Source organism: Cydia strobilella, chromosome Z (genome assembly GCF_947568885.1).
Source record: "Cydia strobilella chromosome Z, ilCydStro3.1, whole genome shotgun sequence".
Taxonomy (NCBI): domain Eukaryota; kingdom Metazoa; phylum Arthropoda; class Insecta; order Lepidoptera; family Tortricidae; genus Cydia; species Cydia strobilella.
Genome location: NC_086068.1, coordinates 40,918,988 through 40,941,806, shown reverse-complemented (window position 1 = coordinate 40,941,806; position 22,819 = coordinate 40,918,988). Strand labels below are relative to the sequence as shown.

The 22,819-nt window shown below is 39.9% G+C and overlaps 1 protein-coding gene across 1 annotated transcript in view; it reads left to right on the top strand.

Annotated features, from left to right (window-relative positions):
* Positions 1-22,819, top strand: part of LOC134754966 (MYND-type zinc finger-containing chromatin reader ZMYND8-like) — a 50,271-nt gene that overhangs the window by 14,057 nt on the left and 13,395 nt on the right. The window contains 12 exon segments of the mRNA XM_063691460.1: positions 2,100-2,275; positions 2,840-2,950; positions 5,811-6,073; positions 7,184-7,282; positions 10,468-12,389; positions 12,518-12,738; positions 13,441-13,641; positions 17,711-17,845; positions 18,155-18,299; positions 19,121-19,244; positions 19,372-19,492; positions 20,879-20,975. Coding sequence (XP_063547530.1) covers positions 2,100-2,275; positions 2,840-2,950; positions 5,811-6,073; positions 7,184-7,282; positions 10,468-12,389; positions 12,518-12,738; positions 13,441-13,641; positions 17,711-17,845; positions 18,155-18,299; positions 19,121-19,244; positions 19,372-19,492; positions 20,879-20,975 — 3,615 coding nt within the window.

Below are 22,819 nucleotides of genomic sequence, written 5' to 3'. Positions count from 1 at the left end.
CGCTGTACATGCAACAGCATCCAGTGGTGTTGGAACGGGCAGTCTAGCCTCTCGGCCAGCAGCCAGCACACGCAACAGACTGTTGGAGCTACCGCGCAACCGCAACCGCCGCATCAGTGAGGCAGTACGCTTACGCATTATGGCCTGGAAACCATCAGTTCGAGCCTCCGCAAACATACCTGATGCACTGCAGAAGCGCGGCAGACCCAACAGTACCCTAAACCCATTATTATATTGTACTCTCAAGGTGTTGAAAGTACTATGCGTATATCTTACCCACAGGCTGCACGTGTAGAAGCTCTGGCAGTAGGCCTTAAACTATGTTATTTTGACTTCTTTTTTACTATTAAACTGTACGTAAAAAATCTGTACCTAACGTCAGTTGAAAGGGAGTTGGTACCGGTATTAATATGCTCTGACGCATGGTGCATTCGCAAACCGGTTAATACTTCCTATGCTTCTCATTGCAGTATCTTAAATCCTAAAAGTAGGCTAGTCGAGTCGCCTTCTTCTTTCATACACAACCTTTACGGGCAAAAATTACATTGATCATGTTTAAGTTTCCACATACATACATGTAAAGCATATCTCAAATTCTTGCACGATTGAAGCGACTATTTAGTACAATCGGATTAAGTCTAACCTCGAAATCCTTCCAAAGTTATGAAATTTGGTATGTATGTTAATTAATGGTTTGGTTAATTTCTAGAAAAAGGCTTCGTTTTTGGGACATTGTGGTGTATACCTTTTTAGTGTGGAATTTAATAAGCTTTCGTTTCGCCATACACAGTATTCACATTCAACCCACATATTCCGATTTCCGAGAACAAAAAGAAAAACCAAAAAAGACATACTTTTCAAGATGGCGTTTGATCCCTGTGGTCCCCGAAGCTCCAATTTTATGTCACGCAAACAGGGATCCCTGAAATTGTAGGTGTCAAATTTCGTTACTGTCACTATTTGTTTAAACCCCATTTAAGACCTAAAATCTGTTTTTGCAGTTATATTTTTAAGTCCTAAATATTTTTCCTCCATTTATTTTAGTAAATTTGTATTGCATAGCACTCGTGTACCAATTATGGATCTACTGATGTCTATTTCATTGAAATCCACTCAATAGTTTAGGCGCTAGAAGTAAAAATATGATTTAATATTCGGCATCCTCTCAAGGCGGCTGTACTGATTTTTCTTTAATAAAACAAGTGTAAACAGGTTGTGAAGGGCAAGAGGAATCTATCGATACGTCATTTAAAAAAAAACCGTCTGGTATCCTGAGCTACAGGATGTACTGATTATCAGGATTTAAACCCATAACCCTACTTTCTGTTTAAGTCGCACTCGAGTAAAATGTTGATATTGGGGTATAACGTGTACAAATGTATAGACAAAAGTGGAATTCATATTCCTACAATTTTCCTATTAAGAGAATATCCCCTGAAAGGGTATAAGCGCTAAATCTGGATTCAGCTATTATTTTCTATAACAAGATGTTTTTTTTCCGCAAAGATGTCTAGGACTTTTTTGTGTAGAATTTAATAAGCTTTAATGTTGCCTTACACCATATTTTCATAGAGAACGTATATTTAGAGTAAAACGCAAATTTCTCCAGGATGGGACACATTTTCCAAGATGGCTGCGACTCCTCGAGGTCCCCAAATGTCAAATAGTGTGGACATGAAAAAGAGACCTTTGATTAACATACATACCAAATTTCATATCTTTGGAAGGATTTCGAGGTTAGACCTAATCCGATTGTACTAATTGTGCAGACTATTTATAAAATAATTCTAATATAGAAAAACGTCTGTTTAGCTTGCTAACATAGTATAGTAGATTACTTTCTACTCAATTAATCTGACTTTCTTTAGACGACACAAATGATCGAAATAGATGTAGACTATCGGAGTATTTCTCTGAGAGAATGAGAAAGGCGGCATCAGGCCAGGATTACACTTGTAAGTTTTACTTACGTAAGTAGGGACACAGCTATACTACAGAATGAGATATGAATATCGTTATCTCATTCTAGTAAATAGCTGTCCCTACTTACGTAAGTAAAACTTACAAGTGTAATCCTAGAATGTTCGTTCGGTTCGCAGGGTTCCCGTACTGGCCAGCGAAGGCGATGACGGTGAGCCACGCGGGGCTGGTTGATGTGCGGTTCTTTGGCGCGCACGACCGCGCCTGGGTGCCCGCGCGCGACTGCTACCTGTACTGCGACCGCGACCCCAACAACTTCCGCACCAAGCGGCAGGACATAGTCGACGCCATGCAGGTACAGCCCGATCTACTCTTTCTGGTAGCTTACGCGGTGGTTATTACACTGATGAGCGATGCGGCATGCAGATCTGCATCCAATGTAAAAACCGCATTACCATTGTCAGTGGTATTTCACTTCCATCATTTGGGCGTGCTTAGTTCGCGGACTGTTTCGAATAATTCAATAAAAATGGCGCGCAAGGTTGACAACCCTGGAGAATCAACGCAACGCGCTATGCGTTGAGGCATACCATTGATCAGTTTTGATAGACTAGATTTTGTGTACATATGTACTATGAAAGCGTTATTAATTGTAGAAGAGGTGTAATGTCAAAAAAAACCGTGCGCCGTGTTTGATGGCCGAACTGAATTACGGCGCCATATGATATCATACTGCGGCGCAGTAATAAACAAAGTTGGGTCTTATAATCAGTAACTCAATGTTAGTACCTTGTAAATAGTTCAAGAATACAAATAACAACTTAGTTGATTTATGTTGTACGCCCTAGTAGTGGGTATTATACTTGATTAGATCAATGTTATTAATAAGAGTTGTGTGTGTGTGTGTGTGTACGGACAGGAAGCGGAGCAGCACATCCGCAACATCTCGCGCAAGTACGGCAAGTTCGCGTACGCGCCCTACCGCACCACCTTCGAGGCCTCCAAGCTGGAGGAAGTTCTCAAGTACATGGTAACAACATCTGCATTCATCTTACTCGTATAATACGCCCAATTCATAACTATAGGTAGTGTAGCGTGCAAGAACTGTACACGGCAGCGCAGCACAGAATCCCCCTATTCAGTGGCGCGAAGCATAACAGTAGCGACAAATAATCTATCATACTGCCATTTTTTGCAGGCATTCACTCTAAAATTAATGAAATTAGACTATATATATATGTATGCTTACGTCCCACAGCACGTGGCAACGTGGGCAACCACGTTAGCACAATGCGGATTGGGGACTTCACGCACCCCAATTAATCTATGTTATAAAGCTTATAAATATTGTATTTCTTATTTAAAATAACACTTAAAATGTAATCTTACCAACAATAAAACCTAGATGGATCGATTTTTCTGCCTCGTTAGCCTCTGGTTTAAAAATTAAATCGCATCATTACTTTACAATTTAGTACCCACCGGGCTACCGCGAAAACTCGGGCAAACTAATTACTTTCAAAATGAACCCTAGCTTAGTCGAATCGTCGTTTTTATACGCCCCTATATTGTAAATTTCATCGAAATCGCTGGAGCAGTTTTTGAGAAATCATTAAAAAATATATGCAAATGTATCTGAAAAAATATGAAAGATTATTTGCCGCTACTGTATGTCAAGTTTCCATTTCTGGATTTAAGCTACTAGAGTGCAGACTCTACTCTACAATGCGAAATAGAGCCAGCGTGAAGTGTAGGGGGCAACACCTGCTTAGAAGCGTGAATTGTTTTCGCTTGTGATTCAGAGGGCATAGCGAAAGTGACAATCGCTGTCGCTTCGACAACGAAACGCTTTGTGTCTCTCTATCACTCTTCCACATTAGTGCGACAGTGACAGTTGCGTTTCGATCACTACGAAGCGTAAGCGATTGGCATGTTGGCTACGCGGCGAGGTCACGAGATGGCAGACACTCCAAAACGCACGGTCTTTCTTAATGTCATCATGGTTGAATAAAACAAGATTGACAGTGTATATACAGTCGCGTTTCTTCCATATTCCGCGTCATCTATTGAACAGAAGTGGAGTTATTTTGACCAGAGGACTAAGCGTCGAGATTAATGGAACTGAGCCCTGCTGCGTTAGTGTCGCCACCTGGCAATAGCCTGTATGTTTAGAGTACATAGTTTCAAATTTCTAATATGGTTATGTAATTTATTATTAAATTTTATTGTTAATCTCGTTAGGCCTAAACAAAGGTCAAAGAAAACCTGCTTTTTGACAAAAACGGGACCAATCTGTATGTACCTATATATACTCATGATCAAAAAAAGAATTTTCAAAATCGGTCCAGAAATGACGGAGTTATGGAGTAACAAACATAAAAAAAAACAACAACCGAATTGAGAACCTCCTCCTTTGAAATCTTGAAGTCGGTTAAAAAACAAAACTAAAGAGATCAGTGAAATAGTATGGAAATAAAGATCATCAACGCTTCAGTCCTCAACCTTTTTTATATATTTTTATGTTACATTCGGAATTGCGGGTACTATTAGACCACAATAGTAGGTAGAGATCATTAAAAGTATAATTATTTATTTTACAGTACATTTATGGTGCTACTTTATCGAACTAGTGCGATAATTAGCACATTAGGTAACTATGTCGAAAATTTAAAGAGCCATATGTACAGTCAAGGGCATGAATGTATATACATTCCCAAAGTTTCCAAAATATGTGTACGCTCTTACACCTTAGACAATAAAGTCGTGTTCACATATTTTTAAGCCATTTGTCTGGGTCGATAATTTTGCCTTCGACTGTACTGTAAAACGTTGTACAGTCGCCATCAAATATATCGGAGCGGCCAAGGCGCTCACATATATCTGAACGCCTCTATTGTCAAGGCGTTAGAGTGCGTGTTCAGATATTTTAATCACCTCGGCCGCTCCGATATATCTGATGGCGACTGTACGATACATGTGCGAATAGGTAATTCGCAACTAGAATTCGAATTTCGCCCATTTTTCTACTGACAAAGTTGGTTTGCCTGAGTACAGGATAACAATAATTAAAAGTTTATTTAAATTAATTAATTATTATTATTTATATCCCATTAGATTTCACGGGCCTATAAATGCCGGTCTTTTGATAGGCTTGCGTGGGGATATAAATCCAATACGTAGAGGCTCCTTGGAGAGCTTTAATGTCATGTAGAACGCCGGCAGGAACCCGAACAACACATTTATTATCATTGTTACGAATTCATACTCGTAATTGTTTTTGTACGATACGATTTGACTTTTTTTCGGGGGTCTTTTATAAACCGGTCAATATAATATACGGTTGAATAAAGTCTGAATGTTTTTATAAACCGGTCAATATAATATACGGTTGAATAAAGTCTGATTGCTTTTATAAACCGGTTAATATAATATACGGTTGAATAAAGTCTGATTGTTTTTATAAACCGGTCAATATAATATACGGTTGAATAAAGTCTGATTGTTTTTGTAAACCAGTCAATATAATATACGGTTGAATAAAGTCTAATTGTTTTTATAAACCGGTCAATATAATATACGGTTGAATAAAGTCTCATTGTTTTTTTTTACCGTTTTTTTTGCTAACGACGTGAACAAGACAGAGGAAATAGAATCCAAGTATTAGGCCCCGCACGTTGAAATTACATTTTAATATAAAGGTCACTTTTATGTTATTTTGTGCGATTTTGTCAACTGTTTTTAAGCAGCGAAGTACCCTTGTTCGAGCTGCGGAGGTGAAACATATATGGCGACCTACAGCGTTTCAGGTTTTTAAAGTTCGGTTACAATATTTTATGTTTTTTACGCGTCTGTGCACAAATTATGTTAATTTAAAATGATACACTTTTCAGATACCGTCGTTTGATGGGGAAGTGCGGAGCACGGTGCGGGAGAGGCGTTCGAAGACGCCGGCGCGCACTCTCAAGAGCCGCTCCAACTCCAAGGGATCGAAGGATGACTCTAATGCGGGGTAAGTAACCTGCCTACCTCCAATAGGGTATAGGTTTGATGGGCAAGTGCGGAGCCCGGTGCGGGAGAGGCGGTCGAAGACGCCGGCGCGCACTCTCATGAGCCGCTCCAACTCCAAGGGATCGAAAGATGACTCTAATGCGGGGTAAGTACTTCCAATTTCTAGGTTCAATAAAGGCAAACAGATTTTTCACCTCACTCGCTCGGAAAACCTCAGTTTATAGCGCGAAATCTGCTTGCAAAAGTCTATTTTATCCGCTAGCGTGCAAAAGTCATTTGAATTTCGAACACGATGAATATGTGTGCTTTTCTCTTGTTTATTTTGTTTGGATTTGAGTGTGTTATGTCTTAACATTGATATGGTAAATAGAGGGCAAAATGAAATATGATTATTTTTATTTATTTTTTGCATCTCGCATTTTCCTCGCTGTAGTGAGGTGAAAAGTTGTGTGTTCCGCACGGCTGCAAAATTATTTGGCGTCTCGTGTCTTGAAAGCCTCGCTACGCTCAGGAATCTATCTTTAAACCACTAGCTACGCTCATGGTTCAATCTTAGATTCCTTCACTCGCTCAGCTTTCAATTTCAACACTCACGCCAAATAACCACTTTGCAGCCTTGCATAACAATAGTACATTATTGTCGAGGCTCGGAAGTAGCTACTTGCTGGCTGAAGATTCGTTTTAAACGGACGACCTTGGGAGTCCGTTTAATTGAATCCGAAGCCAGCAAGTAGCCTTCCAGCCGAGTCATATATAGTGATTTTCTCAAAAATGGCGCAATAAACACAAATATGATAGAAATATTATATTTTCACAGAAAAAAGTAAAAAGATTTGCTTTGCCGCCTTTTTATTTTTCTGCTGAAAATACGCCAACCTATTTGAGACACCTAAATAGTCGTGGTACCAACATTGTAATAATAAGTACTGATCATCTGTTTGGCTGTTTAATGGACCTATGCCTTCATTTGATATGGCCACTTCAACTTTTAAAAAGTTTGGAACACGACAAATAATGGAATTTGTATGCAACATTGCAGTCCCGAAATCGAGACTGCAATGTTTTTAACTTTTTAATTTTTTGACTGACCATAAACTACGCACTTCGCGACCTACTTTTTAACCGGCAACGTCGAATTTGCCGTCTATTTTTGAGAAAAAACTTTTTAAATCCATTTGAATGATTTACAAATATGCGAAACAAGTACATTCTGTCTAGGAGCGGAGGTGTCATTCATAATATATTTTGCTTTCAGGGATGCGGTAAGCGATAGCGAGCAAATGGATTCCGAAACTCCTAAAACTGAAGACGCAGAGAAAAATAAAGAAAAGGAAGGAAATGTACTTGCTGAAAAGTAAGCGGCATGTAATAAATTGAAAATCGCATGTTGTCATAAGGCACGTGGTTTTATAATAGTACATTATGATACAAGTGTGCTAAGTTGATCATCACACACGAGGCGATATTGTGCGCGCGAGCTGTAAGCGAGCGCGCAATAAGAAAGCCGATGTGTATAATGACCAATGCACACGCGTTTCATACGACGTTTTTCAACACACTTGCGAGAAAAAAAAAGAAACTTTCATATTAATCTAATTTGAATAGTTAAAACAGTTAGTATTGTGTGTTTCATCTGTCATACTCGTACTGCCGGCCGGCCCTCGCTCGCCCCGGCCGCGGGCGGCGAGTCGAGCGGGCCGGCCGCGGCCGGGGCGAGCACCGCGCAGGCGGTCTAGTGCACTGCCTTATGGGAATATAGTTCAGATCCGGAAACCGCTACCAACTTTTAGTATGTTGTTGGGCATGTTATTCGGTCTCCAAAACTGCTGGGAGACAGCGGCGCCGGCCATCTACTTCAGCGGAATGACGTCATCAAAATGACTCCCGCCTCGTTGCGAATATTGCATATTGCACCCAAACTATGCATTGCACATACAAGTGTGGGGTATTAAATGAAAGCCAATTAAATGTTCTATATTTTATTCATACACCGTGTCTTAAATTATACAGCAATATTTAGTGCAAATTACAAAGAAATCAGAATGGTGGAAAATCTAATACGATTATTTGGATTTTACAACCAAACAAAAAGTCGGACGTTACAGCAATGTACTACAATATTAAAGATGACGTCTCAAGCCTTACATTAATATCAAAAAAATTAAAATCTGATTAAAATTGTGGAAATTATCCATCAAAATGTAGGTATTCGCCCATACCAAGGCCTTAGTTAAAAAAATCCATTTTTTTTTATAACACGTCAGTGGCAATTGGCAATCAAGCATACGGCCCGCCTGATGGTAAGCAGCCATATTCCAGAGAATCCGCATAAGCTTCTAGTATGTTATTAACAATATGACCTGGATTCTAAAACTGTCGGAAGACCATCTCTATTGTCCCTGTGTAACAAATAATGACGTCATACAGATATTCACTGCCGAAATTCGCAAAATGTAAATTATAGCTATACCATGAGTCACACATACACGTGTGCTTCATGTAATGAAAGGTTATTAAATGTATTATGATTCATTTATACATTATTTGCAAAAAAAATTTTTGGTTTAAGAGCTATAAACAAAGCAACACCACTTTTTATGAAAAAGTAGGTGTATATCGAATTCATATCTAAACTAAAAACGTTAATAAAATATTGCTTATACTATTAGATAAAACAGTTATTCAGGTTTAGGTTACCGCTTTAATTTTCGATGAAAACTGTGGAAGTTGTACAAAAAAAACTAAAGCGCGCCAACAATTCTTCCTTAATGCGCTCATATTATGCAAAGAATAGTACTAAGTATCGGGTATTAAATGAAAGGACATTACATAAAACACATGAAAACGATATTTTGGAGGGGAATTATAATTTATAAATTGAATTTGTTTGATAAATAAGCAAAACAACGGTTTCTTTTCGTACCTAATCTCCTCCTTTGAAAGTCGGTTAAAATTTAAGTTTTGTGCACCTGGGCTACAAATTCGAATGAATTGACGCCTCATTTATCAAAATCAGTTCAGTAGTTCCATGTAAACAATACATCACACGTAGACAGCAAATTCTGCCTATTTCTATTGTCTGGGAGACGACACTGACTTCTGTAACATGTTTTTTTACCTAGCTCAGAAGTCAGGGACTTCAACACCTATTTTGTACTTGCTTCTGTCAATACATTTTTTTTTTCAAATTCATTTTATAAATTATGATTCCACTCCAAAATGTCGTTTTCATGTATTTTATGTAATGTTCTTTTATTTAATACCCCATAATTTGAACTATTCTTTGCATAATATGAGCGCATGAAGGTAGAATTGTTGGCGCGCTTTAGTTTTTTTTGTACAACTTCCACAGTTTTTATCGGAAATTAAAAATTTTAGCTGTGACGTATAGTTGAATAACTGGTTTCTTTTATATTAGACGCAACATTGTTATAACGTTTTTAGTTGAACTATAAAATATATATAAACGATCTTTTCTCAAAAAAAGTGGTTTTTCTTTGTTTGTAGCTCCTAAAATATACATTGTTTTTATAAGTAATGTATTAACGAATCATAATATATTTAATAACCTTTCGTTTGATATAGCACACGTGTATGTGTGACTCATGGTATAGTTATAATATAGATTTTGCAAATTTCGGCAGCGGTCACATGTATGACGCCATTATTTGTCACTCAGGCACTATAGAGATTGTCTCCCAGCAGTTTTATGATCCTTTTTATATGCTATATTTATTGCTAATAACATACTAGAAGCTTATGCGGATTATCCTGAAAATGACCAATTTCGATTTTTTTTACTGTAATGCATTTGTTCTAGCAAATACCTACATTTTGATGCATAATTTTCACGTTTTTGGTCTGATTTTGATTATTTTGACATCAGTGTATGGCTTGAGACATCAGCTTTAATTTTGTAGTACATTGCTTTAACGTCCGACTTATGGTTTGGTTGAAAAACCCAAATAATCGTTTTTTTAAAAATTTCTCTTAAACTATTGCATATTTTGGTACATAGTGTATTAGTGAAATATATAATATTTTATTGGCTTTCGTTTAATACCCCACACGTGTATGTGCAATTGTGCAATGCATAGTTTGGGTGCAAAATGCAATATTCGCAACGAGGCGGGAGTCATTTTGATGACGTCATTCCGCTGAAGTAGATGGCTGGCGCCGCTGTCTCCCGGCAGTTTTGGAGACCCAGTACCATGCCCAACAGCATACTAAAATTTGGTAGCGGTTTCCGGATCTGAACTATCTCTTCGACCGTTTCCCATAAGGCATAGTAAGTACTAGTCGGGCGCGCCGGTGCCCGCCAGTCCGACCAATTAAAGAAGGCTCCCTTTCCATGCATATTATTAGCAATCAGTTAGCTTCTTAACTCAGTCGGATAATATAATGAAAAAGCACGAGTGGAATAATACACTGAAAGAGCACGCGTGTTTAATATCTAGGACTATGAGCCAAAAATCGGTGGGATAAAAACGTCGTTTTGAGCAAGTGTGTTGAAAATTATCGTAACGCTTCCTTTTGCAGACCCCAGGCGGCCACTCGCAAGCGGACTCGTTCCGAAACAAAGGGGCCCGCTGAGAGCAGCCCTAAAGAGAAGCGGCGGCTGCTCGACACCCCCTGCAAGGAGCCGGCGCCCAAGAATTCCGACTCACCCGTGGTCAGCAGCAGCAAAGAAATCGGACACAAACAAAACGAGCCGGACGACGCCGCTTCCGAGGAGCCCGTCGAGGTCGACCGCGAGCCGGCCGCCGCCGCGCCCCTGCCACCCGCTCCCCTCACAACCGACGCGGCGCCCAAACCGAATAAGAATCCCAAAACAAACAATGTAGTCGCGCCAAATAAAACACTCGCTAAAACTGATCTACCGAAAACTAATGACAAAGAAAAAAATACACAACAAGGAGAAAAACCGGTTTCTCCAAATGACAGAATTTCGAGGAGTAACAAGCCGTTGAACAATATCGAGACCATTGAACTGGAGAAAAACAATCCCACTACGACTAATCCGAACGACACGTCCGCGCCGCCACTAACAAATACAGCTAAAACCAATCCTAACAGAGTTTCTCCGAAGGAAGCTGTTACAATAACTAAAGCCAATGAAAAAGAAAAAACTACAGAATCAGCTGTCCTAATCAAAATTAATGACAAGGGTAACAAAGATGCCTCGTTGACTATTACAGTAAATGCTAAAGACAAACTTACCGAAGCTGCCACTTTAACCAAAATAACAGATATCGTGAAAATGACTCATAATAAATATAAAATAAACGACAAGGATACTGAAAACACCACGCCCAATAAAGACGGGGGGAAAGAAAAGGTGGCTACGGTTACACCTAATAAAAATGCTGCAAAAACAATGCCAAGTACCAAAAACTTGGGTAGCGGAAAAACAAATATTGATGGCCCTACAATTCCTAATACAACTACTGATAAAACAGTAAGCGATTCCACTATAAGTAATGATGCTGGAAAGGTTAACGCGAATAAGGGTACAGATAAAATTACAGATAAAACTGCAGATACTAGCACAGAGAGTAATAAGATTGTAGTCGATAAGGAAAAAAGTGCTATTGCAAAGAACGCCTTTTTACCCAAACCAGGCACTTCTAAAGTCATCAAAGCTACCAAAGATCGAATACAATACGACCAAGACACCAGCCTAGCCGTAATGGCTCGCAAAGTACCAAAAAATAACAGTAACAGCGACGTGTCCGCCGGGGCGGCGGGAGGCGGCGGCAAGGGCGCGGCCTCGAGCCCGGCGGCTAACGCGCCGCCCGCGCCACCCGCGCCACCCGCTCCACCCGCCACTCGCTCTTCCAGCGCCAGCAAGGCCACGCCAGTTACAGTGGAGGTCAACCCCGACTCTAGTATTTTCACGCCTACGAGCACAGACAACGTGCGCAACATGAAAGAGGCGGTAAACAAACTACAGAAACTGAGAAGCGGATTCGATCCGTCGGCAAATCCGCAAGTCGGTAAAGTCGGCGTACGAGCTTTCGCCAGAATGACGTCTCCGCCCGAGAAACAGGCGAAACCTAACGATGTTGTAGTGGAAATTAAATCGGAACCTATGGAGTACGAAGACTGTGATGCTCCGCAAGAATCTTCTACCGTCCTGGATTCTCTGCGGCCGCGACCGATCGCCCCAGCAGTTTCGGCTCCGAATCTGCGGGAAGTGCGTATTAGCAAAGTGATACCGGTACCGGCGGCAGCGAAGAAGTCTCCGAAGCCGCCGGACGTTAGGCCGCGCGCCAAGAAGACGTTCCCGCAGCCGAAGAAAGCTGACGACGGAAGATCGGAGTTGACCAACAAGAACTCGATGGTGTACATCCCCATCCAGCCGCCGATCTCGCAGTCCCCCGTGCGCGCCGCACTCAAAGCGATCAACTCCGCCACGGCCACGCCCCCAAGGACACCTACGCTCTTCCCTACTGCCAACTGTAAGTTTTTTAATCTTTCAAAGAGAGTGGAGACTACACTATCACGGGATTCTCATTGATTTGTGATTCGCATTAATTTTGTAGTGAGATGATATTGGTTCTTTACAACTAAGTTGTTAATATTGCAGTGAAGAGCGTGACGTCGATGGCCCCGCCGCTGCTGCCGATGGCGCCGCCGCCGCCGCCACCAGCCACCGCGGCGACGGCAACCAGCGCCGTGACCGGCGCCATCCTGGCGCCCGGCTTCCCCGCCGTGCCCACTACCGTACATACGGTGCCGCTCATCACGTCGGTCAATGGGCAGTGGACCTTCAGCTTGCAGCCTGTCATGTCGGTTGGCGCTGGCGAGGTTAGTATGCATGCAACATCATTATTGATAGATGTGCGATCATGGAGGGTTAGAGCGGACGGCGTTGTCAATAATTTATAGGTCAGGCTAAGGTTTTGTTTTTAGACGTTTTTAGGTAGTGTTTCGCGATAAGTGACAACATCATATATGTTGTTTGTAGTGCCTTATTCTGTTCAACAATGTGACAAAAAAAAGGTGTGTCATTCAACGGAGTTACACAGTATCAGAGAGCGAAACTTTGGTGCCGATGACAGACGTATGACGTTAAGTCGCATATAGGATGTTTATTTATAAAAATGCTTGGTAATTTACACAAAAATAAGTAAACAGAAATTGGTTGTCATTTCCAACAATCTTGTTTTTAACATGACAAAGACAGTTAGTTATGTTTTTTTACGTGGCCAGTACGTATAAAAACTCTCAACTCAAGGTTCAATATCAGTAAAGAGGCTAATAAGTTGTTATTTGATTAAGTATCCAGATAACAACATACTGTATTTAGCTTGACGTCATACGTCTGTCATCGGCACCAAAGTTTCGCTCTCTGCACAGTATCATTCGATAGTTCTTGTTAAATATTTACCAGTTTATACAGCTGCAAAAACATTGTAGCTACTTATGGAAAGAGAAATATGTTGATACTCTACTCTACTATATTGTGAATAGGTATTAGCCCTAATTAAATTAGTACATTGTTCGTAGAGCATCACGTCGGCGACGGTGAACGGCGTGAGCGAGCGCGCGTCCGGGGCCGCGCCGCCCGTGCCCGCCGCCCCCGTGCCGCCTGTGCCCGCGCCCGCGTCCGCGCCCGCGCCCTCGGCGACGCAGCCGCCCGCGCTCGTGCCGACGGGCGCGCCGCTCAACCCTCCCGGCCCCGATGCGACACGCTCGCCCGCGATTGAGGTGAGTTTCAACTAGCCGTTACACAATATGATATTAGGTTTTTTTTTGGCTCAGACACGAGATGTTCTGTGATTATTGAGACAACTTTAAAAACACCTTAATGAAGTGTTTGAGTTTCCAGATTATTGACCTCTCATTCCAATTTACCCCTTTTTTCGGGCTGAATTATGAAAGAAATAGTCATTGAATTATACCTTAACTACATGCTGGGTTATAAACTGACACACAACGAATAGTATTTTTTCTACTCGTCGAGTATAATCTGTGCATTACAACTTCACATGCAACACTACAACCTTACTCTTTTCAACGTTGGATAGTCTATGGCACTTCCGACACAAGCATTAGAATTTTATCGATACGGTTTAGTCAATTATAAAAATTTTGAAAATAGAACTTCATACATTTCGATAAAATATTTCTTGTTTAAGGAGACTCGATTCAATGCAAATTAGCCTACTTAAACACGCTGCTGCGTCGCATCTGCTTTGTGATCGGTTGGCCAACAAAAACATTTTATTTTATGTTGTAGTAGAAACAATTGCTTCATAAGTCAGAAACGCGTATGTGACACCCTTCATATAGCAACATTCATAACCCTACGAAAACCTGCTTGTTAGTCTCCATAGGCTACGGTGGCCAAAATCGAAAAAAAAAACTGTCTTAAAATTGAATTTAGCGCGGAGCAGGTACCAGGGCCTCATGAGTTACGAGGAGGTGTCGTTGACCAACCCGCCGGGGGCGCCGGGCCCGGCGGCCTGGGCGCGTACGAGTATGAAGGTATCGCGGGCTACGGCAGCTCGCGTATCTTAGCTGTAGGTATACTTTTGGTTTGTTTACCTATATGTTTCTACTAGTTATAAGCATTATTTTTTGTCTCGTAGAAAAACTATTGTATACAATAGTGATATAATCAAGCTTTTCAATCTCGTACCTTAACTTAAGCGGGTTGGTCAACGACACCTCCTCGTAACTCATGAGGCCCTGGTACCTGCTCCGCGCTAAATTCAATTTTAACAGTTTTTTTCTCGATTTTGGTCACCGTAGCCTATGGAGACTAACAAGCAACGCTAAGCGGTTTTCGTAGGGTATGGATGTTGCTATATGAAGGGTGTCACATGCGCGTTTCTGACTTATGAAGTTGTTTCTACTACAACATAAAATAAAATGTTTTTGTTGGCCAACCGATCACAAAGCAGATGCGACGCAGCAGCGTGTTTAAGTAGGCTAATTTGCATTGAATCGAGTCTCCTTCAACAAGAAATATTTTATTGAAATGTAATAATAGTAGGAGATACGTCATATATGGTCGACCTTCACCGATACGTCTGACGGATGTTCCAGAACATAAATAAATAGGGTTGCCTAAAGAAATATGGTCAAGGATATTTTTAATCAATTTTTGAAAATATTTTTTTTTTCTTGAAATTTCACCGATTTGTCTGACGAACGAAATAAATTCCAATGGAAAGTATACAACTTGTACAATATGAATAAATTAGGTTGCCTATGTTTTTCCGGTCACTATTATGAGGTTGCCGTGTGAGTTTAAATCGATAATTGCACCCATCTGTGTCTGACGCTTGAATTATATATCAAAATAATGGTAATTTTATTGCGAATACAATGGTATAGGGTTGCCTGCAAAAATCCGGTCACAAATGAGGGTTGCCAGGCTTTTAAAGAAATGAAGAAAAGACTTTTACCGATAACTTTAACAATTATTTCACTATTTTTGTGATTTTTTTTATAATTTTTGGATGGATGGTTCAGAAGTTAGAAGGAAAAGCCCTTTTTTTTCTAAAGAATTATTTCCGAAATGATTCACTTTATCACAAGATGTTGTTTAAATACCCCTATTTATTTTGAAAGACCTATCCAACGACACCCCAGGGTTGAAACGTTAAAAAAAATGTCACACATATTTTGTTTCTTTTAAAGCGATTATTTTCGAAAATATTCACTTCATCAAAAAAAAAATTATAAAACCCCTACTTATTTTAAAAGACCTATCCAACGACATCCCACATCATAGGGTTACATACAACGAAACAAATAATCCTTACATACATTTTGTTTCTTTCCAGGCGATTATTTCCGATGTGTGTAACAATTTTTTTATCGTTTCAACCCTATAGTGTGGGGTGTCGTTGGATAGCTCTTTTAAAATAAATAGGGGTTTTAGAAAAACATTTTTTGATAAAGTGAATATTTTCTCTCTCATTCTCATTGCCTTTTTTACCAAAATATCACAAATTCATACAAAGATAAAGATCAATCTAGAAGTCTCTCAACATTCTAGAACTTCACAAGAGAGTCACACTACAAAGAACATTGTTGTTAACCCTTGGACTAGACTATCATTATTCATTATAATTTTCTATAGATAAATGTAATCGTTCGATTTGTAGCTGGCCCCAAACCGTCCGTTCCTTTGTCTATTGTTAAGTAACACCGCACATGCTTTTACCTGCATAAAAAGTGTCAGTCATTTTCTAATTGGCACCTGAGCGCGGGCTTTGTTACGCATCTTGATGACACATTTTACACTGGTTCTATAGCCTTCGACTTGTCGGCACTCAGTAACCGTAGGGACCACACAAGAAATCGCAAATTATTTTTCTTTGTTCATTTTTTTAGGGTTCCGTACCCAAAGGGTAAAAACGGGACCCTATTACTAAGACTCCGCTGTCCGTCTGTCCGTCCGTCTGTCCGTTTGTCTGTCTGTCTGTCACCAGGCTGTATCTCATGAACCGTGATAGCTAGCCAGTTGAAATTTTCACAGATGATGTATTTCTGTTGCCGCTATAACAACAAATACTAAAAACAGAATAATATAAATATTTAAATGGGGCTCCCATACAACAAACGTGATTTTTTTTCTGTTTTTTTTCCGTAATGGTACGGAACCCTTCGTGCGCGAATCCGACTCCCACTTGGCCGGTTTTTTTATTTATTTATTTAGAACACAAACAGTCACATAAACAAATGGATTTGTAGTACTATGTACTTAACATACTTAAGAAACAGACCCGGAGGTTTATTATTAAGTACATAATGTTAACATCCATATTATAAATGCGAAAGTCTGTCTGTCTGTCTGTCTGTGTGTTACCTCTTCACGATTAAACCCCTGAACCGAGTTATTTGAAATTTGGTATAGAGATAGTTTGAGTCCCGGGGAAGGGGTCCCCGCACGTGCTACTTACCTGCTTAAAAATGGTTGGGCCGTTTTAACCGGTTATTGAATTACCACTCTACGGAGATTGCAATAAGGTTCAAAATAAAAACAGACATGAATGTTAAACCTATTTACCAATCTTTTAATTACCCTCCATATCGTCGCTATACTTACTCAACCTCATATCTGCAACAATCATTTGATGGAAATGTCGCTTTTCTTTCATTCGGAATACGGGTGTTTTTGTCATCAAATGAGTGTTGCAGATACGAGGTTGAGTAAGTATAGCGGCGATATAGTTTCACACACTTATTATATACTAGCTTTTGCCCGCGACTTCGTCTGCGTGGAATTATTAATTAGGGTACCTTAATTTTTAAACAACTGCTTTTATAACCATCCTTTTTTTCACCCCCAAATTGCTCCACTCTATAAATATCCACCCCATTTTTACACCTTTAAGGGATGATTTCGGACATAAAAACTATTCTATATCCTTCCCCACAGCGCAAACTATCCCCATATCAACTTTTATATAAATCGGTTCAGCGGTTATCGATTCCCCATACAAATTTCCACCCCCCTTTTCACCCCCTTAAAGGATGATTTTTGGGATAATAACTACCCTCTATGTCCTTCCCCGGGACTCAAACTATCTCTATACCAAATTTCAACTAAACCAATTCAGCAGTTTAAGCGTGAAGAGAGCGAGAGACAGACACACTTTCGCATTTATAATATTAAATTGGATTAAATTTTTATTTATTTGGAGATCCAACAGCTGTGACAATTAACATAAAGTATAAATAACACATTAGAAGGCAGGTAGTGACATAATACTAAACTAATATATAATATTAGGTATAATACCTAATATTCATGTTGCAGCTACCGCCGCCCCCACAGCTGCAGCAGCGGCCGGCGCTGCAGCACCCGCTGGCCGCGGGCACCGAGATCGGCGAGATGACGGCGCCCTCTTCCGCCGGCCCGCTCACCGCCAAGCTTAACCAAAACTCTATCAAGGTAATGTATTTGTATGAGACTATTTGTTTCCTAAATATAAATTTAAAAAAAGAAATGGTTTGCACGCAGGGAGCCAGAGCTGTGCTGTAAACGCATGTGGCGCCAGTGTGTACGGCTTCAGTGGCGAAAGACCATCGATGCTTTTAGCACGACGTGTGGCGTCACGTCGAGCGTCTAAGGAATTTGATCAGCGTGCACCGTGCACTGAGGCTGCTTGCATGTATTTGCATTTGGTTAACACGGGCGCCCCGCCCGACGCCGCACTGGTTGCGAATAGAATAGTGCATTAACTCTGGTACCCTGTTTCAGCTAGCAGAGTTCTTCCGCCACCTGCTGGAGGAGTCGCTGGTTCAAGTGGAGGAGCCCACGGCCGAGACGGCGGCGCTGCGCCTGCAGCTGGAGCAGGAGCGCTGGCGCTACCAGCACGAGCTGGCCGAGCTGCGGCGCACTAACGGTAACACACACATCTGCTGCAGGACTCGCAAGTGCAGGGCCATAATAATGCAATCATCGAAAATCGAAGTTTCGTACGACATCTCCCTTTCCATCATCCGAATATGCTTGATCGACAGGTACTGCTAAATATTGTTAGTTTGATAATCTAAGTAAATGGTGCTGTACAGCGTTACAATAGGGAATATTACGCGAAACTCTGCGTAGGTGGCGCCACTACCACAATCTGAGGGTCAATCGCGAAACAGGAAAATCGAAATTTCGTTATCTCAACATCTCTGTCACTCTTGCATATTCGACTGATAAAGAGGCAGATTAGCGAAATTTCGGATTCGCGTTTCCCGGTAGGTCCTCTGTAAACAAACCGCCTTGATGCATCAATGTCATATTTTATTATCGTTGAAAACTTGTCAAAAACCTGTTAAAGGTACAGTATGTATAAGTTACTTTATGGTTTACTAAAAAGGCTAGTGCTAGTAGTGCTGCACTCTGGTGGCAGAACATTGCAGTAATATCTCGTATTTTTGACACCTTATGGAGTCATTCACAAACGTCTGTATTACTGCGCCATATAAATCAGCTCTCAAATTTGCTTTTATCTTCTTACGTGTTTTCGTATTTTATTCCTCTCATATTTTTTTGTCAGACCATCAGTCAGACCGTTACAGTAAAAAATTAACCTTAATACATTCTAATAAAGTTCACTATTGCGTGTTATATAAAGTAGTCGTGGCTGTCAAAAGGTTAAGATTTTTCAAGGAACCCAATCTTTCTTAGAGTGCCTGTTGATTGATTTTTCTTAAAAATGTATTACGATTTCAGAGGTGGCGCTAGTGGAGGTTCGAGCGGCGATGGATAAGGAGAAAACGCGCGCAGTGGCAGAGGCGCGCCGTTTCGCGCACCAGGAGCTCGAGGCCGCCGTTAAGAGTGCCAAGTCCAAGCAGTGGTGAGCTTGAGATCATGCTGGAGTTGACGTCGGTCGAGCGTACCGTTCGTTATTCGCGTATGTTGTATGTAAAACGGCCGTCGTGAGAACACTTTGTGTAACACTATGGTTTATCATTATCACACAGGTGTGCCAACTGCAGCCAGGAGGCGCAGTTCTATTGCTGCTGGAACACCTCGTACTGTGACTACCCGTGCCAGCGCGCGCACTGGGGCCAGCACTACGCGCACTGCACGCAGCAGCGGACGGTACGCATTTAAGCGAGTTCTACTGCTTATCTACCTACCCAGCCAATAGGCTGGGTGTACGATGGCAGCGCCGCCTAGCGTTCGCAAGGTTGTGGGCGCTGTCAAATAATGAGCGCAACAAAATAAAGATTATTCCTTAAAAATATTTACTATAATGCAGTTAACAATATACGGAATCTTTTCGTTTTTAATTTTGAACACACTTGGTTTTTGCTTTACTGAATATAGTAAGAATTGTCTGTGTATTTTATATTATTAGGTCAAATTTCGTCGTTGTTTCGTTACAAATTCGATGAAAAAATGTATGTTTCATTACGTTTTGACGGCTTACTTCCTGATCCTCTTCTGGGGATACGTAATATGCTTTCAAGTATAAAAACTTTGCCCTTCTTCACAGGTTTAAATCAACACGTTTTATGTTTTAAAAAAAAACTAGTGTAAAATTATGTTCACTCGCATCACAGTCTGTTGTGACAGAAGACAGACAGAACCCTACGTGCCAAAAGTATGCTTTTGACAAACGGAGTAGCCATTAACAGGCGTTCCCCTCTGTCGAAAATAGTCGGTCAATGGTCATACACAATATATAGACTGACGTTTATCTGACATGGCTATTTTTACGTTACGTATACATTTGACGTTCAATATAAATAATTATTAAATATTACAATCACCTAATGTTGGTACACTGTAATAGCCATACTCTTTTATTAACATTGAAAAACTGCGTTGAAAAAGACTATATAAAAGAGTGTCCAAAGCCTCTATAAAAACTAGATAAAAAAAAAAAAATTAGCTATTACGTTGTTAAGCCTTTAATAAATACTATATGATATAAAAGGCTAATTTCTAGCTCGGTGTTGAACATTTACTATTACTGTCATCTATCATCTAGTATTATTGCAGTTTACCACACAACAGCTATCGTGACCCATTTTTATCATAAATATGATTTTAAAGCAAAAAACGTGAACAAAATAACTGAGAAGTATGGGAATTGACAGATACACTGCTTGCAAATTTGTCATTTTTGGCCACATCAAGCGCTGCGATCGTTTCGGCTGCCCCCACCACCCGCTTTGCACGGAGCGAATAGTATCTTAAAGGCCAGTTTCAGTCAGTCAGGCCAGACCAACCACAATTAACAGACTGATCAACGTCAAGCAGCAGAGTACCATGAAACTTCCCATACAATAAAATTTAGCCAACGCTAAAACGGTGACAGACGGTTTGGTGCAACCCGACCTAAATCTGGATACATAATTGTCTTATCTTATTATATATGTTTTACGGTGGCTTGTGCAGTGCCTTTAATCTTCATATAAATGCAGATGCTGGTTATTATTTATATATAATATAATATACTATACACCGTTGACATTCCAGAATGCCTCCTCGCCGCCCACAGTGACCGCCAAAGTGACCTCGGCAACCACTCGGACGTTGAACTCTGAACAAGCACAGAACAAATCTCCTGTTGCCGGTAAGATATTGTTTATTAGCACTTGAGTACTGTAAGTAAAAGTTTTCAGTACCTCTCGCCCTCATCTCAGTGTTATCTCGGTTGCATCTTTAGTCCGCTTCGTAGGTAAGTAGTATTTCTGCCAGTTGAGTACTTTTAAGGGTATCCGGCAAGCTCAGTTCTCCATACAAACGTAGTTCCGCTCTCATTTTAAAACGAGTAGCTAGATTGCTCTGAAACTTTGTACTTATAATAGGATAAGGTATATCTATGTCTGTAATTAGTTTATGTAGCTTCAGATACCACAGTTAAAAACCGGCCAAGTGAGAGTCGGACTCGCGTTCTAAGGGTTCCGTACATTACACAATTTAAACAATGTATTTTTATGTGAATGTCTGTAAAAAACCCGTAGGAGTAGGATCAAAAACTAAGTAATTAAATCCGACTCACGCTTGACTGCACATTTCTAATAGGTTTTCCGGTGATCTATAGGTAAATATCTATTTTGTGTATTTTTTTTTAAAGTTTTGACCCAGTAGTTTCGGGGATAAAGGGGGGAATGGTCATTTTTGCCTATTTTCTTGAATAACTTCTAAACTGTTTATCTTAAAATTATTAAAAATATATATTTGAGATTTTCACAATGAGCTCTTTCATTTGATATATAGCACGATATAGTTTGACAAACTTTATTTTTTAATTTTCTCATTTACAAGTGGCCCCCGTGTTTAAAATTAATTTGTTTACGTTACATATCCATCTTTGGGTCACAAACTTACATATGTGTACCAAATTTCACCTTAATTGGTCCAGTAGTTTCGGAGAAAATAGGCTGTGACAGACGGACAGACAGGCAGACAGACAGACGCACGAGAAACCCTATAAGGGTTCCGTTTTTTCCTTTTGAGGTACGGAACCCTAAAAAATACAGCGTATTTAAGTTTTTGCTAAAAAAAATAAAAAATTTAAAATTTAAACTGTTTATTTCTATAAAAAAGCACATATAATATTAAACTTAACTACTAATCTTAAATTAAAAGGATTTTTTAAGTTAAGGAGTCTTATCTTATATTCAATATTTATACATATCATTTTTTCTAGGTACATAGGTAGGTCATATATTAAATTAAGCGATTTCGGTAGACTGGCCTCTTATTTTAATTAAGTATTTTTTAATAATATTTATTGCTTGTTTACTCGTTCGTCCTTCTATAAGTGTTAATAATTCCTCTAAAAATCTATTCAAGGTACTCGGTAAGATGTACTTCCACACTCTTTGCCCGTATACATTGTTTGTTTTTCAACTTCAAATGTCGGAAGGTTCGCTAAGTTACGTAATCGCGCGGGTCGTGTTTTTTTCCTTAATTCTGTTATATGATTATAGTATTGGGTTATTATAAGGGCTAAATCAACCTTTTCAAACACAGTTAGCACTTTGCAGTATTTGAATAGATTTTCATAGTTATTTTTGAATTTATATTTGATTTTTGTAGGTACAATCGTTTTAAGTAGACGTAATTGTATAATTATTATTGTTGGGGTGTTGTGGGCCTGTGAGTGTCACGTCGACCAAGCAGTGATCTTTTTTACGTAATTGTAAGTTGTAAATGTCGTTTAGATATGTTTTGTATGTTCTTCCATAACTTTCTAAACCGTAACTTATGAGGGAATCGGCCATTGACATGTACAAAAGTCTTAATGTAGTGTAGGGAACTTTGTTTTTAAGTATAAATAGTTTTGACAAAATAGCTCTAAGTTTGTTACAAACATGATTGATATGTGGATTCCAGTTGAATTTCTGGTCTATTTTTAGTCCAAGGTAGGTGTGTTCCTGTACAATCTCCAGGTGAGCACAGTTACAGGCC